Source organism: Macrobrachium rosenbergii, chromosome 37, assembly GCF_040412425.1.
Source record: "Macrobrachium rosenbergii isolate ZJJX-2024 chromosome 37, ASM4041242v1, whole genome shotgun sequence".
Lineage (NCBI taxonomy): Eukaryota > Metazoa > Arthropoda > Malacostraca > Decapoda > Palaemonidae > Macrobrachium > Macrobrachium rosenbergii.
In genome coordinates, this window is record NC_089777.1 from 1,419,205 (window position 1) to 1,434,701 (window position 15,497).

The 15,497-nt window shown below is 48.9% G+C and overlaps 1 protein-coding gene across 4 annotated transcripts in view; it reads right to left on the bottom strand.

Moving 5' to 3' along the window:
• Alg3 (Alg3, alpha-1,3- mannosyltransferase) overlaps nucleotides 1-12,691 on the bottom strand; it is a 314,859-nt gene extending 302,168 nt beyond the window's left edge. Inside the window, exon 1 of one of the 4 annotated variants that reach the window (XM_067081280.1) lies at nucleotides 12,481-12,691. Coding sequence is in view for 1 of the 4 variants with exons in the window: in XM_067081279.1 (XP_066937380.1) it covers nucleotides 12,375-12,385 (11 nt within the window). In the remaining 3 variants the exon portion in view is untranslated. Of the gene's footprint in view, nucleotides 1-12,374 lie in introns of all 4 variants that reach the window. The other 3 variants (XM_067081281.1, XM_067081282.1, XM_067081279.1) reach the window with 3 other exon arrangements.
• Between the last annotated feature and the right edge of the window lie 2,806 nt (nucleotides 12,692-15,497).

The following is a 15,497-nucleotide window of genomic DNA, read 5'->3' on the forward strand; positions in this document are numbered from 1 at the left end:
TTTGTTTATTTAACTTGATTTTGTCTAGTGCTGCCTTTTGGTTTTTCTTGTATTTATGGTTTTATCTTTTTACCAGACCTGACTCACTTGTAAATATTGTAAATAAATTAATTTTAAGCTCATTTATTGTGTTTGTTGTTTTCCCCTCCTTTGTTTTGTTGCATCTGCCGTCAGTCATGACAGCCCGTCCTGAGTATGTTAAAGAACCTGCATAACTGCCCACTCAGGTCGTTACAATGGCGACTGTGACAGAGGCGGCTCTGTTTTGGCTGGCGGGGTTGTTCTGACATTGGAGGATCATGAGTGTAATAAAAAAAAAAATTTTTTTTTTTTCTTTTAGGTGGGGAGGTGTCACGTTAAGTGATGGTTTGCGGGAACTGCTGGTTCCAGCTCGTTCCTTTGTGGATTGCTGCCTCCTTACCTTCAAGTTTTTTTGTTTTGATGTTCGTCCGGTGAGCTGCCGTTTTTCTTTTCGCCAGTCGGGTCTGGTAGGGCAGCGGAGTAGCGGCAGTGGCAGCAGCAGCAGGCAGTTTTGGAGTCGGCGTTGGTAGAGTTTTTGAGCAGCAAATTGGAGCCACGCCAACGAAGTGGAGCACGTCGTAGAGGTGGAGTGTGACCATGAGTAGTCGTGTGACCACGAGCTGCTCATCTTTGATGACAGCGTGAGGCTGTCCTGGCGTCTCCATCGGGGTTTTCAGCCAGGTTTTGTCCTGTTTGTGCAGCTGAGGGCTGTCTTGGTGCCCGATGGAGGACGTATGTTTGGTTTTTTTTCTGCCTGTTGTTGTTTATTTTTACCTTTTTTTTTAAAGCTACTTTTTTTTGTTTATTTAACTTGATTTTGTTTAGTGCTGCCTTTTGGTTTTTCTTGTATTTATGGTTTTTATCTTTTTACCAGACCTGACTCACTTGTAAATATTGTAAATAAATTAATTTTAAGCTCATTTTATTGTGTTTGTTGTTTTCCCCTCCTTTGTTTGTTGCATCTGCTGTCAGTCATGACAGCCCTGTCCTGAGTATGTTAAAGAACCTGCATAACGGCCCACTCAGGTCGTTACAGTCAGCAATGCCCCTCCAGCTGGAGTGTAAAAACGCTTCTGGCGAGGCAGAGGGTGGGGGGAGAAGCTTATCCAAGCGGCCTGAATGAAGTGAGCTGTCTTGTCCAGCACACAAGACTGTTCACCTGGTCTAGGACTTCTTGGGGGGGGAGAGGCAGACTTCTTCTTCGGCTGCGAAGCCTTGGAAGGAGAAGAAGAAGAGGCAGCAGACAAAGACGATGACGATGGCGAAGACGATGACACCTTTCTAGACCTCTTCTTCTTCTTCACCATCTTCTTCAGTATCGCCGTCAGATCCCCAAACCAAGCAGGCGCAGCCAAAGACTCAGGAACAGGAAGAGGGGCTGCATCAGAAGGCGCATCCTGGTAGAGACCGCAGTGCTCGGGCCAGCACTTACCTGGGCGGGAGCAACCGCGTGTCGGCCAGGAATGAAAGTAGGCCGGGCCACGCCAGGGTCGAAGGAATGGGGAGAGGAACATACGAAGTGCCGGGCTGGATCGAGAAGCGAGGAACCATAGTCGAAATTGGGCCAGGGTCAGCAACGGGAGCAGAGACAGTCACATAAGGAAGGGTTGACGTCACCATGTAGGAGGGGCCCGGTCGTGTGAACGGGGCCAGGAACCCAGGAGGCTGCGGTACTGCATGATGCATGGCAGGGGCAGCTGAGACCTGGATATCCAGGTGCGAAGCTACCGACACCAGGAGCTGGGCGAACCTTGACATGGTGACCGATGTTGTGGTGACTGTCGTTGCAGTGTGAATGGTCACTGGAGTGCTGGAAAGATGTGAGACCAGTCCCTCCAGTGATGGTACGCCAGGTAGGCCCAGGTGTAGCCAGGTTGATGAAGAGTCCGTTGCCCGGCTATCCAGCCCAAGGCCTGAAGCAAAAGTCGGGTTAGTTTGGGAAGCCTCTACCCGCTCTGGAGGAAAAAACTCCCCTCCAGAATGGAAGAGACCCCCGAGAGGATGTCCCGGTCCAACTCTCCCCCGTGCCCTTCCACAACCGATAAGACAAATGAGGAAGGGGAGGGGGAGTCCTCACCCGAAGGAGAGAGAGCAAGCAGGGGAAGCTCACCGGGAGGAGAAACGAACAAGACACATTCGCTGCCACTGGAGTCGTTGAATACCCTCGGACGACTCCTTGGTAGGCTAAACGTTCATTTCTCCTCCTCGAACTTCCTCCATTGCTCGGGGGACCGAGAGCAACACTCACTACAAGAAGCGTCGCGCAAATACACACGCCCCCTGCAAGATGGGCAGAGAGCATGTGGGTCTGCATTGACGCTAGACCTAAATGAATTACATTTCTTCCCTCCTACGCTGGGACACACACGCTGGGGATAGGAAGGCTTAGAAGGCGTGTCCATAATGAATTCAGGAAGAAAAAACAAAGATTTCCCACCAAAAAATGAAGAAAAGAGCAGTCAGGCAGAGAGCGTGAAGACAACGACGGCAGAAAGCAAATTGGAATGTTTACATCCGGGCAGGCGGTACTCCCGCCTCTCGGACAGTAGTCAACTGCCTAACCACCTTGTTTGAAGTTTAACGGCCGTTTCCAGCCTACGCCTGAAAGTAATCCCTAATGTAAAGGACCGAGGGTTTGTATATTGTGTCGGAACAAAGGTAATTTTCGTCAACCGGGTATTGCAGCCTTTGTTGCAATACCGGAAGCTGGAAGAGCTAGTGTCTGACATACTAACTAGCTAAAAAGTCATAATCTGTAACAAAAAACCAATCAAGAAAAAACAATGCCGAAAGGCTACCATACAAAGGATATTTCACCGGAGATGAGAAGAAAAAACAATTGTCAAAACCAAGCTGCTTAGCCACACAATGTGTGAACGATACCAGCAGCAGAAACAAATAAGTCTATTGGCTTAGTTGTTCCTCTCTCTTACCCTGAAAGTGGGCGGGGTCTTGTCACCTACACAAAATCAAAAGAATCGCTACCGAGAATTTCAACATTTAAGCTGCCGTTTGAGTAGAAACTCTTAGCTAAGTAATTACTGGGTAAGTTACTTATATAAAATCTAGCTAACAGTGATAGAAACTAATAGCTATGTAATTACTTGGTAAGTAGCTTATATAAAAATCACCGTTTTTTAAAGTAAATTGTATTTTTCCTACCTATACAAACCTGAGGTCCTACTTTCAAACAAGGTGGTTAGGTTAACTACCATCTGGTAGGTGGGAGTCCCACCTGCCCGGATGTAAACATTCCAATTTGCCTTTCAGCCCAGGTTTCAGATTGAGGGGGTGGCATGAGCTGGGCATAAAAATGTAATGTAAAGGACCTCAGGTTTGTATAGTTAGGGAAAACACAATTCACTTTAAAAAATTGTGATTTGTTCCTGGATTGCAAAACTCATTGGTTGGAAGGAGGAATCTGAGTGAGTCTCTTGTACTGACCAGAGTTTGCCACACCTGGGATTCTCTTCCTGGTCAATGGGGCAAGGAAGGGAAACCTGCCTCTGACAAATTGACTGGGGTGTAGTACCACATGATCAATTGTCAGACCTCTGGGACTTTTTCACATGAGGGAGGAAAACCTAACCTCATAAGTAAAAAGACTAGGATGAACCTTAAGAGCCAGAGACAGTAAGGCAAATACAAGTATCGGGTTTGTCTTACTGTCAGGGTCTCCTTCCTCCCCTTGCTAGAGGAAGGAGTGGGTTTGCCTCTATAATCCTGGAGGGAAAAATAGAATGGAAGCTTGATGTAAAGAGTTACCTGCAACGACCGCAGTTCCAGTGTGTAACAGCTCGAATTCACTCTCTGCCCAAAGGAAGAGAGGAAGGACGAGAAGGAAAGAGAAGAAGGAGAGGCCAGTCACTCCCGTACTCATTCTCACATCCACAACTGAACATCTTCAGCAAGATGCAACCCTGTCCTGTTTGAGGAGCTGGGTAAGCTACACAACTTGTTGAGCAGCCACCACAGATCCCAAGGATAGAGTGTCCAAGGACTTGTGGGCAATGTCCCAATGGTAGAAAGAGGTGAAAGTGGTCTGTTGAGACCACACCCCCGCTTTCAGTACCTGAGGAACCGACAGATTCTTCCGGAATGCGAGGGTTGGACCGATGCCCGACTTTGTGAGCTCTCGGGTAGAAGGTACCAGTGTCATCTTCGCCAGCAGCAGAGTACTCTCTCCTGATCATATCACGAAGCCAGAAGGAAATCGTGTTCTTGGACACTTCTTTCTTGGACGAGCCAGTGCTAACAAAGAGTTGTTGATACTCAGGTCGGAGATGACGAGTCCTCATCAGATAGTGCCACAGCACTCTAACAGGACAAAGTAGTATCTTGTCTGGGTCATTATCTACAAAGTCCTCTAGGGAGGGGATCGTGAAGGACTCAAACCTAGCATCAGGGACTGATGGGTTCTGAGTCTTTGCAACAAAATCTGCAATGAAATCGAGTGTAACTGATCCCCATCCCTTTGAGTGTTTAACATCGAAGGAAAGTCCATGCAGTTCTCCTACTCTCTTTGTCGATGACAGGGCAAGCAGGAAGATGGTCTTGAGGGTCAGATCCCTGTCTGATGTCTCTCGTAAAGGCTTGTACAGTGCATGAGTCAGGCTCCTCAAAATGAGTTATATCCCATGCAGAGGGGCCTGAGTTCCCTGGGTGGACAAGACCTTCCAAAGCTTCTCATCAGTAGCGAAATCTCCAATGAAGAGGAGATGTCTAAATCCTTCAGCTGCAAGACTAGACAGACCGCTGCCCTATAGCCTTTCACAGCTGAAACAGAGAGAAACTTCTTTCGGTGAAGTCTGCGACCTGCTGAATAGTAGCTCCGACCGGAGAGAGACCCCGTCTAGGACACAACCACAGAAGGTGGCCCACTTTCCTTGGTATACTGCTGCAGAGGACTGTCTGAGGTATCCAGCCATCTCTGTTGCTGTGCCGCAAGAAAAGCCTCTCGCTCACAAGAGACGCTTGATAAGCTCCGGCCGTGAAGACATAGGGACTGCACTGCCTGGTGGTACTGCTTTACATGGGGTTGACACAGAAGATTGGAGCAGGGAGAGATCTCTCTCGGTGCCTCGGAGAGCAGAGCTAGCAGGTCAGGATACAAAATGGCCTGCGGCCAGTTGGGAGCCACCAGAATCATCCTTAGATTTGGGGTGATCAACACTTGGCTAATCACCCTGCGAATTAGACAGAACGGAGGGAAGGCGTAGATGTCGAGGTTGTCCAACGGGTGCTGAAAAGTGTCCTCCACAGCAGCCTATGGGTCCAGCACGCCTGAACAAAAGACCTAAAGTTTTCTGTTGTGCCGGATGGTGAACAGATCTATGACTGGACACCCCCACAGATCAAACAACCTCTCTGTGATGTCTGAGTGAATGGACCACTCCGTCCCAATCACCTTATTCTGGCGACTGAGCCTGTCTGCCACTACATTCCTCTTGCCTGGAACATACTTGGCTGACAGCTCTACCAAGTGAGCCAAACTCCCACTCGTGCACCTGCATTGTCAACTGGCGAAGCGAGAGGGACACTAGACACCCGTTTGTTGACGTATGCCACTGCCGCCTTGAGCTCCAGGATGTTGATGTGAGGGTGCTTGTCGTCTTGGTGCCACACCCCCAAAGGCAGCAACTCCTCCAGGTGTGCGCTCCATGCCTCGGAGGTGGAGTATGCAGGCATACTCCTATTAAGAGGTTCCTGTCGTCCATCCACCAGTCTAGGTCCTTTCTCACCTCCTTGGAAAGAGGAATGAGAAAGGACTGGGGGTCTTGAGACTGGGACCAAAACTGCTTCAATCTCCACTGTAGAACCCGAAGGTGAAGACGCCAGTGAGGGACCACCTTCTCTAGCGTCGACAGGTGACCGATGACGACCTGCCATTGCTGAGCCAGCTGTTCCTGCCGAGACAGAAATAGCTGTGCTGTTTTCCTGAACCTGCTGATATGAGAGTCGGAGGGAAAGACTTTTGCTGCTACCATATCTATCAGCATGCCCAGGCACTTTATCCTCTGCTTGGGGTTGAGATCCGACTTCTCGAGATTTACCAGGATCCCAAAATTGTGGCAAAACTCGAGGAGCTGACTAGCCAATCGTTGAGGTACCTCAACAGATGTATCCTGTGCGAATGGGCCCAAGCTGACACCAGAGTGAACACTCATGAACACCTGGGGAGTGGTCGAGAGCCCGAAACAGTGTGTCCTGAATTGGAAGACCGTCTCCCCGAAGATAAAGCAAAGGTACTTGTGAGAGGATGGATAAATGGGTATTTTAAAATATGCATCCTTCAAGTCCACTATAAACATGAAGTCATTCTCCCCATGAAGGCGAGCATGGATCGCGCCATCTCCATCGTGAACCGAGTCTGGGGAATGAAACGGTTTAGGGGAGAGAGGTCTATGACTGGTCTCCAACCCCTCGAGGCTTTCTCTACAAGAAAGATACGGCAGTAAGAGCCTGGGGACCGATCTGACACAACTTCTACAGCACCCTTGCTCAGCATGGCCTGCCCTTCTTGCATTAGTGCGATGTCCTTCGGAGATCCAGGAACGTAAGGGCAGAGACAGACAAGTGTGATGGTGAGGGGTGGCTGAGACTTGAAGGGTAGTATACCAACATCCCTCCCGAAGGACATCCACTATCCAGGTATAGCCTCTGTATTGCTGCCATGTTGCCCAATGGCTCAATAGGCACCCCTACCTTTGGCAGCAGTTGGGGGGAACGCTGCCCCTAGCGTTCCCCCTTCTTCTTCTTCCCCTTGCCCCCTTTACCAGTCTGGAAAGTGGGTTGAAAGGGGTGCGATTGCCCCCCACCCCTTCTGGAGGAAGAAGGCTGGGTGTTCCCGTGAGATCCCTTCGAAGTCTGGGACGTCTTAGGGGCTGAGGAAGTGTTAGCCTGGCCTGAAGACCAGGCTGAAGTGGAGAGCGAAGACCTGGAGGTCTTGGCCACAGCCTGGTGGACAAGGCAGTCACTGTCATCGGCCTGACGCTTATCCATGGGAGCTTCTACCAACTCTCTAGGGAAGAGGGAGGCGGAACCCAGTAATGGTCTGTTCCGCAGGGTCACTGCCGACTTGGGTCCCACACACCTGGTGAAGCGAGAAAGAACAACTCTTCGCTTAAGAACCAGGTTGGCCCACAGGTTTGCCATCTGGTGGGCGAGGTAGGAGATGGCTCTATTTCCAGAGTGGCACAGTCACCCAAAAGTAGAGTCCTCCCCAGGTAGCGCCCGAGGAGGCAGCCACTTTGGATACGGGGATCAACCATGAGACTGCCTAGAGAGCCGCCATGGCGGTGGCTTCCAGGGTTGCTGCCTCTTGCTGCGAAAGGAAGATACCTTCCGCAGTAAGTTGCTGCAACGAGAGACCTGGGCCTAGAAGGACCAGGTCTGGGTCAACCTGCTTAGGCGGCAATGCCCCCTTCTCAAGGCATGTAGAATCGCTTCTGTTGAGGCAGAAGAGGGGGGAAGCAACTTGTCCCAGTGGTTCGAACAAACTGAATTATCTTGCCCAGACACAAGACTTATTCACTTGGTTGGGAACCCCCTTGGCAAACGTGGACCACTGCAGCCCCACCAAAACCTTGGGTTCCTTCTTCGGACCCTAGAAAGACTCAAGGTGCAAAGGAAGATCCACAGACGAGGCTGCGGTTCCTTCCCCGAGGTTGTTGTGCTGACGAATCAGTGCAATGACCTCTGCAAAGGTCCTCTGTATCTCGGGGGTGTCCATGTCCTGGGGAAGAGGACCCTTAAGTACTTCCAGTGTGAGGTCCTCCCAATCTACTCTCCTGGCAGGCAGGAGAACCTCAGCAGACCCCTGGGATCCTTCCTGCACTACGCAGGCGTATGATCTGGTCGATCTGAGAACCGAGCCAGGAGTGTAAGCCTTTGTTGTCGAACTCTGGAGAGACGACTCACCACAGTTCCTCCTGTCCAACTCAAACCTCCTAGAAGCTCAGGAGGTTGAGGGGACAGGCGAAGAGGATCAGGCACCCCAGCTTGTCTCGCTGGTGGAATCAGCAGGAGCAGAGGGCCGAGAGCAGTCACCAACCTGCGGTGATGACAGCAACTCAGGCTGAGGAGAACGCTTTTGCCTCGGTGAAGTGTTGTCCCAAGGAAAGCGGAGCAATTCACATGAGTTGAGCTGGGCGCTTGACTCCACCGAGCCAGGCTGGCCATGCGAACTTGACTTGTGCTGTCCTCTAGACGGGCCCCTGTATTCTTCGAGGCCGAAACCTCACAAGAAAGCTGAGCAGGGGACCTCTTCTGTCTCGCCAGGTGTTTGCACCTGAGAGGCCAAAGCATCTTCCCAGGAACCTTGCTTGGCACTGCAGGAAGAGCTGAGACACCTGCAAGTCCGGGCTCTTTCTCTCATCCTGTGCCTGTGGCGGTACAGGGAGGTCTCTCCAGTACCAGTTCAGGGTGCCCGAGTCTCCTTAGAGACCCAGGCACTCCGTGCAGCTCGCAAACGAATGTCCAACACAGTGCCAGCCTTAGAAGCGGACTTCCTCAGCACAGCTCCTGAAACAACTGACCTGGGGGGTCAACGAATCAGTTCCCTGACCCGCGGGCTGGGAAGAGCCGATAAAGAGATCCCACTGCCTTCCCTGTGGATGGAGGAAGTCCATTAGAAGTCTCAGGGAGAGACTTCTGGGGTGGGGTGGGGGAAGAGACAGCCTTCTTCTTCCTCGACCAGAGGAAGAGGTAGCAGACGATGACAAAAACAAAGATGATGAAGACGACGACTTCTTCCAAGACCTCTTCTTCGACTTCTTTGTCATCTTCTTCAGGATGGCAGTCAGGTCCCACATCCAGGAGGGAGCAGCAGAAGATGCAGGACCAGCCAGTGGGGCCAGGGAAGCAGAAGCAACCCTGGCAGCAAAGACGTCAACAATCAGACCAGCAGTGGGGATGCCAGGGAAGCCAGGAGTTGAGACATGGGCAGTCAGCACGGGCTGCACAGGAACAGGAGCCAGGCCAAGCCGCAAGCCAGGTAAGCCAGGAGCTGGGGTACTAGCATAGGTCAGGAACAGCAGGAGCAGGAACTGTGATGTAGGGCACAGATGAGGTTACCATACTACTGGAGGGGCCTGGCAGGGATAGTGGGGCCAGAAGCCAGGTGGCAGCGGCACAGCATGGTGAGAGGCAGGCAAGACTGATACCTGGGTACCCAGGTGCGAGGTGACAGTCACCGGCAATTTAGCGAAAGAAGTCATGGTAACTGTAGATGTGGTGGCAGTAGCCACAGCATGGGTGACCTCTGGAGTGCCAGACAGATGGGAAAGCAGGCCCTCCAATGACGGGACGCCAGGTAGACCCAGGTGATATTAAGTAAGATTTGGAGCCTGCCCACCAAGAGAAGTCTCTACCCCCAAACCTGAAGACAAAGACGGGTCAAAGTAGGGAGTCTCCACTCACTCGGGGGGGGTAGGGGGGAATTCCCTCCCGGAGCAAGGAGAGGCCCCTGAGAGGATGTCCTGATTGTCTGCTCCCCTGCAGCCTTCCACACCTGACGAAGTGAGTGAAGAAGATGAGGGGGAGTCCTCGCCCAAAGGAGAGGCAGCAAGGAGGGGAAGCTTGCCAGGAGGGAGAAATGATCCCGACGGGTCAGCCACCAAGGGAGTCGCCGGGATGACGCCTCGATGGGCTTCCTTCGGTACTGTCTCCTCCCCTCAAACTTCACCCACTGCTCAGCAGACCAGGAACAACACTCAGAACACAGTGAAGTGTGTGAACACACACGGCCCCTGCAAGAAGAGCAAAGGGTGTGTGGGTCCATGTCAATATCAGACTGAAAGCTATTGCACTTCTTGCCCCCACCCCAAGGCACACATGCTGGGGAAAGGCGAACTTACGAGGTTTATCAAAGGCTTTCATACTAGCAAACAACAACAAAAAGATCCCACTGGGGAAAATCAGCTCGACAGAGGTCAGGGCAGAGAGCGAAGAAATACGTCCACACACAATGACAGCCGAAAGCAAATTGGAATGTTTACATCCCGGCAGGCGGGCCTCCCACCTCCTGGATGGTAGTTGACTGTCTAACTACCTTGTTCAAAATTTCAACAGCCATTTCCAGCTTTCTGAAAGTAATTCTTAATGTAAAGGACTGATGGTTTGTATATCGTGTCAGAACAAACTGGTATTTCTAAGCAAAAGCTCCGCACTTACTTTTACCTTGGAAATTGATTTTTCCTAGGATAAATGTTTGTTTCCAGTCTGAGCATCCCTACTCCATTTTTTATTACTGTATATATATCTTTTGAATCTTCATAAAAAATATAAAAATATTCTGTATACATAATTCCTGCAAACTAATATTTATCACAATAAAAAATAAAATATATGTAAAATAACTGAGGATTAAGTTTCAATTTTGCAAAATGCATTTAGGGACATTTGATCCCCCAGAGGCAAGTACTAAACATGGCAAAGTACATTTACCAACAACACCCCGGGCTACAACTAAACATGGCGAAACAGCGTAGATGAATCACCGTTTCTCTGTGTTTACTACTAGCCCTCATGTGGAGTTGGAGTTCGGACCGAAAACAAACCTTTACTTTTCCTGTACTTTTAGTGTTGCTGATGAAGGAGGTGGTGTTGTTTATTGTTGCTCAATTATTATTATCCTCATAGCTACCCAACATGGTTGGGGACCCTTTGGGAGCGAGAGGTTTTGGGGCGGGGGAAAACGTTGGGAGAAAGACCCGACCGACGTGTTGTTGTTATGGAATGGTTCTGTGCATTTGTGAGCCATCAGGGAGCCATATGTTCAAGAAGGGACTGGCTAAAGAAACCTATTATAAAAGGAACTATACTGTACTAACATAACGTACCCTAACCTAACCTAGCAGGCCATGTTACTTAGACGGGGGGCTGTAAATACTACACCTCCTGGTGAGGACACTCCACTTTTTACCAAAAGCTCCCCTATAACACTGCGCATGCGCGACAGCATTCCAGGATGGCCAGCATACAACTTCTGAGGTTAATTGCAGGTTAATTACAGTCGACCAACAAAAAATAACGGTCAATTCTTGGTAAGCAACCAAAATACTATAGGAAAAATCAATTTCCAAAGTAATATCTCCCGTGGGGCTCTTGCTCAGTTCTACTGAAAAATCATATATATAACAGCGGTGAATGTGTTGGTATAACTAAGCAATACCTCTGCAAGGGGTATTCCTTTGGAAATTGAGTTTTCCTATAGTATTTTGGTTACTTATCAAGAACCGACCATTATTTTTTGTCGGTCGACTGTTATTAACCTGTAATTAAACTCAGAACTAATATGTTTTGTGTGCTGGCCATCCTGCAATGCTATCGTATATACATGCGCAGTGGTATAGGGGAGCTTTTGGTATAAAGTGGAGGGTAATTCTATATATTAGCTCTGCGCCTGTTTTTACCTTTTCAACTGGTTTTTTCTACACTTTTAGGGGTTCTGATACTGGCGGTGCATCCGTTTGTTGTCAGCCAAATGGAATGTCCCTTTGCCGTGTTTAGTACTGGCCCCGGGGGGGGTTACCCATACGTTAACAAGTTATTGCACTTGCCGGGCGGGATATGAAGCATTCGAAACAGACGTACCCGTGCTCAGTCTTGTGAAGATCGCTTACGGAAACCCTTTGTTGGATGGACTTCAGGTGTTAATTAAAGGTTAATTACACTCGAGCACCAAAAATTAAAGGTAAATTCATAATTAGCAACCAAAAAACCGTAGAAAAAGTTAAGTTAGAAGGCAGTTGCTGCCACGGAACTACTATATAGTTCTACCAAGTGGAGTTTCCTTCACCAGGGGGTTCACCCGACTAAGCAACACAGCCTGCTACGTTTCTCCTAATGTTTCCAAACCCCCGCATTCCCAAAGGGTTCCCAACCATGTTGGAGAGAGAGAGAGAGAGAGAGAGAGAGAGAGAGAGAGAGAGAGAGAGAGAGAGAGAGAGAGGCTGTGAGGTTAATAATAACTGACCGTCAGTAAACAACGCCGCCTCCCTCATCTGCAACACTATATACCTAAAAGCAGAGGAAACTCCATTTCGAAGGGAGCAGTCCGTGCGGAGTTCTTATTCAGAAATACCAACGTGTTTATGAGCAACCGGAAGCGTCAGCCGGGCCTCCTTCCCAGTAGGTTAGGGCTAACCTCCCTCCCAGTAGGCTACCGGTGGGCTAAGTGGAGCTGGCCAAGCCTTGGTCTAGGGGTACGAACTCGACCTTAAAATCGAGAACTTGAGCCAAACACGGTTACGGGTCAAAGAGACAGACACAAGCTCAAGACAAGGCTTTCGAAGCGTACAGTACATGTTCGTGTTCCTTAGCCTGGCCAGAAACTGTTCTCTTGGGCTTACCTAGTCAACATCACGTTAACATATGTAATATTAATAATAACAATATGGGGGACAGCAAGGCTTAATTAAACCTTCCTCTCGTAACTACAGCTGTGATGACACATACCTAAACTATTAGTCCTTTTTAACAAGAAAACGTGGTAGTTTCGAGCGCAATTAACGATACATCAAAGACATTGACCAGTTGGGCCACGATAATTATTCTGAAAGCAACCCGGTAGAGGCAATATTGCATTGGACAAGAGACGAGGAAGACCTTACAAATAGACTCGGAGTGGATGAGCCTATGTGACGGCTCCTGTCTGCTCCGATCTCTACAGTCACGTCTTGGTGAAGCTGGACATTTCTATGAGAAGAGCTCTAAATTTTCTTTGTCTCCGTTGCATGAAAAACATTCTGTGTTTTCCCCCTTTGTACTTCTTTCTATCGTTAAGTTTAGGTACTTATCGAGTTATTTTACAACCTATGTGAGTATGAACATCAAGAAATGGAAGTCTCAAAACTAGTCAAGATCACTGGTTTTGGAAATGCAGTTGTTTAACTTATTATTTTTCGTTGTCAAAGAAAAAATCTGCCAAGGTTTACCATTGTAAATATAAACAACCAGTTCTATTTTCTCAACATAGCCTCCGTAAGAGGGATTTTCCCTTCCCTTCTTACCTCTCTAATAATATCTTCTCCTTCTTCATCCTCCCCCTTTCTGTGTCTTTACTTCTTCCTTCTCCCCCGTTCTTTATTCTTCCTCTCTATTTTTCCTCACCATCTGGCCTTTTTTTTTTCCTTCTCCTTCGACTTCGCTCGTCGCCCTGTTTTCTTTCTCATAATAATAATAATAATAATAATAATAATAATAATAATAATAATAATAATAATAATAATAATAATAATAATAATAATACAAACACCAACACCAACACCAACACCGCCATCACAACCAACGCAACAGAAACCAAATCAGCAACCGCCTTGGAAAAGGAACCTGGAAAAACAAATCATGGCGATGAAATCTGACTGGAGTAAACTGAAAGAGATGGCAGAAAAGAGGCTAAGAAGCAAGAAAACAAGAGAGGAACTGAACGAGAAATAAAAAGTACAGGAGAAGGAACTAAGCGACACAACAGAAGATATATAACAGAGGCTTAAAGCCAAAGCACATACGATCCAACGGTACATGAACAGGAATAAAGGATACCAACAGAACAAACTCTTCGGAACTAACCAGAAAAGACTAACAGCCAAGTAAGAGGAAATTCCTGAAGCCAAGCCAAGTAAGAGACCCTGGAAAACATATGGAGAAATTTGGTATCACAAAACAAACATGCAACATGGCTCCAGGAAGTCAAGGCAGAAGAAATGGGGGGAATAAAACAAAGATTCACCGAGATCACGACAGACACAGACACCAACTAAAGAAAAAGCCCAACTGGAAAGTCCCAGGTCCCGATGACGTCCATGGATACTGGCTCAAAAACTTCAAGGCCCTACACCTACAAATAGCAGAACAACTCCAGCATTGTATCACAAACCACCCTGCACCCAAATGGATGACTACAGGGAGGACATCCTTGGTACAGAGAGACAAAAACAAGGGAAATATAGCAAGTAACTACAGGCCTATCACCAGCCTGCCAATAATGTGGAAGTTACCAACAGGTATCATCAGTGAAAGGCTATACAACCACCTAGAGGATACAAACACCTTTCCCCACCAACAGAACGGCTGCAGAAGGAAGTGTAGGGGTGTAGAGTCCCCGCTCAATGCGTTCTCTGTAGAGAACATCCGTTTTCTGTGGTCCCTTCTCATCGACCTAAGGTCGATCGGAATATATATTTATCATCATAATTGTAAACTATATATATGTTGTCTTTCTAAACAATCATGTTTTATGTGCAAGTAACGAGTTATTTATGTTATATGCCAGACATTGTTGATCACTATGTTCTCTGTATGAACCTGTCCTGTTTTTGTAAGAAATTAGTTTGACCTCAGGTCACCTGTAAATCTTTGTACCAGTGGTCTCTGTGAACTATGCAGACGTCTGCATCTCGCTTTATAAGCAGCTCGTTTTCATCAATAAACCAGTAGTACTTGTCTTCCTGCTCATTATTTCGCACCTCTCTCACAGTGGTGACCCCGGGAGTGGTTCCTGGAAGCCATTAACGGACCCAAACGGCGACTAAGTCTTGGCCCAATGAACCTAATCCATGCCCCTGAAGGACTAACTACAGTGCGCTAACAAAGCGTTCGGGCGTTAACCAACCCTCGTCGGCAGGTCACCAGCGTCATTAGCGGACCCACACAGCATGCTTCCCCCGTGTGTATTGGCGCGGGTGTTCCCACACACTCCAAGTGAGAGTGCGAAATGAGCATGAACACAGACATTCCCAACCACGTACAAATTACTGCAAACCTCTCGTAGGCAGACACCTCGCTCTCGCAACCCCCTCCTGCGCGCACCTCCACACCGGTACTGCCACCCCACACAATGACCCCCTGGTGGACCAACCAAAGACGGCCCTTAACATAAGGCTGCCGCCAATCACCAGGGAGAACGCAGCGTCTTGGTTTTACATGGTCGAGGGGCAATTCAGAATAGCAGGCCTGATTGACGAGGTGCTGAAGGTGGGCATCACCATTAACGCCCACCCGGAGGAGATATATAAGATCGCCCATTAGTTGATGACGACGTCAGTCCCCGCCACCTTCCAAGAAATGAAATCCACTCTCGTCAAGATCTGCTCCCTGCTGGTCTCCGAGAGAGCTGCCCGCGCCCTCGACCTCAACCCCCAGCAGGAGGGAAACCTCTTGGAAGTGTGGCAGGCCCTCCAGGACCTCCTCCTCCTCCCCGAGACTGACAGCAGTGGCAGGTGCAAGGAAATCAGTCTGTCGAGGGAGATCTTCCTGCAGCAGCTACTGCCGGAGGTCTGTGGGCAGATCAAGGACACATACACCCTGCCGGTCGAGGACCTAATCAGGTTGGCGCAGCAGCTGACGGACTCCAAGAAGGCAGCCAAGCAGGCGACCACACCCGTACACTCCGCCAACTGCCTCCTGCCGGAGGACCCCACCACGGAGCCCATGAACTCCATTGAGCAGAAAGGGTCGTCCCACCAGCAGGAGAG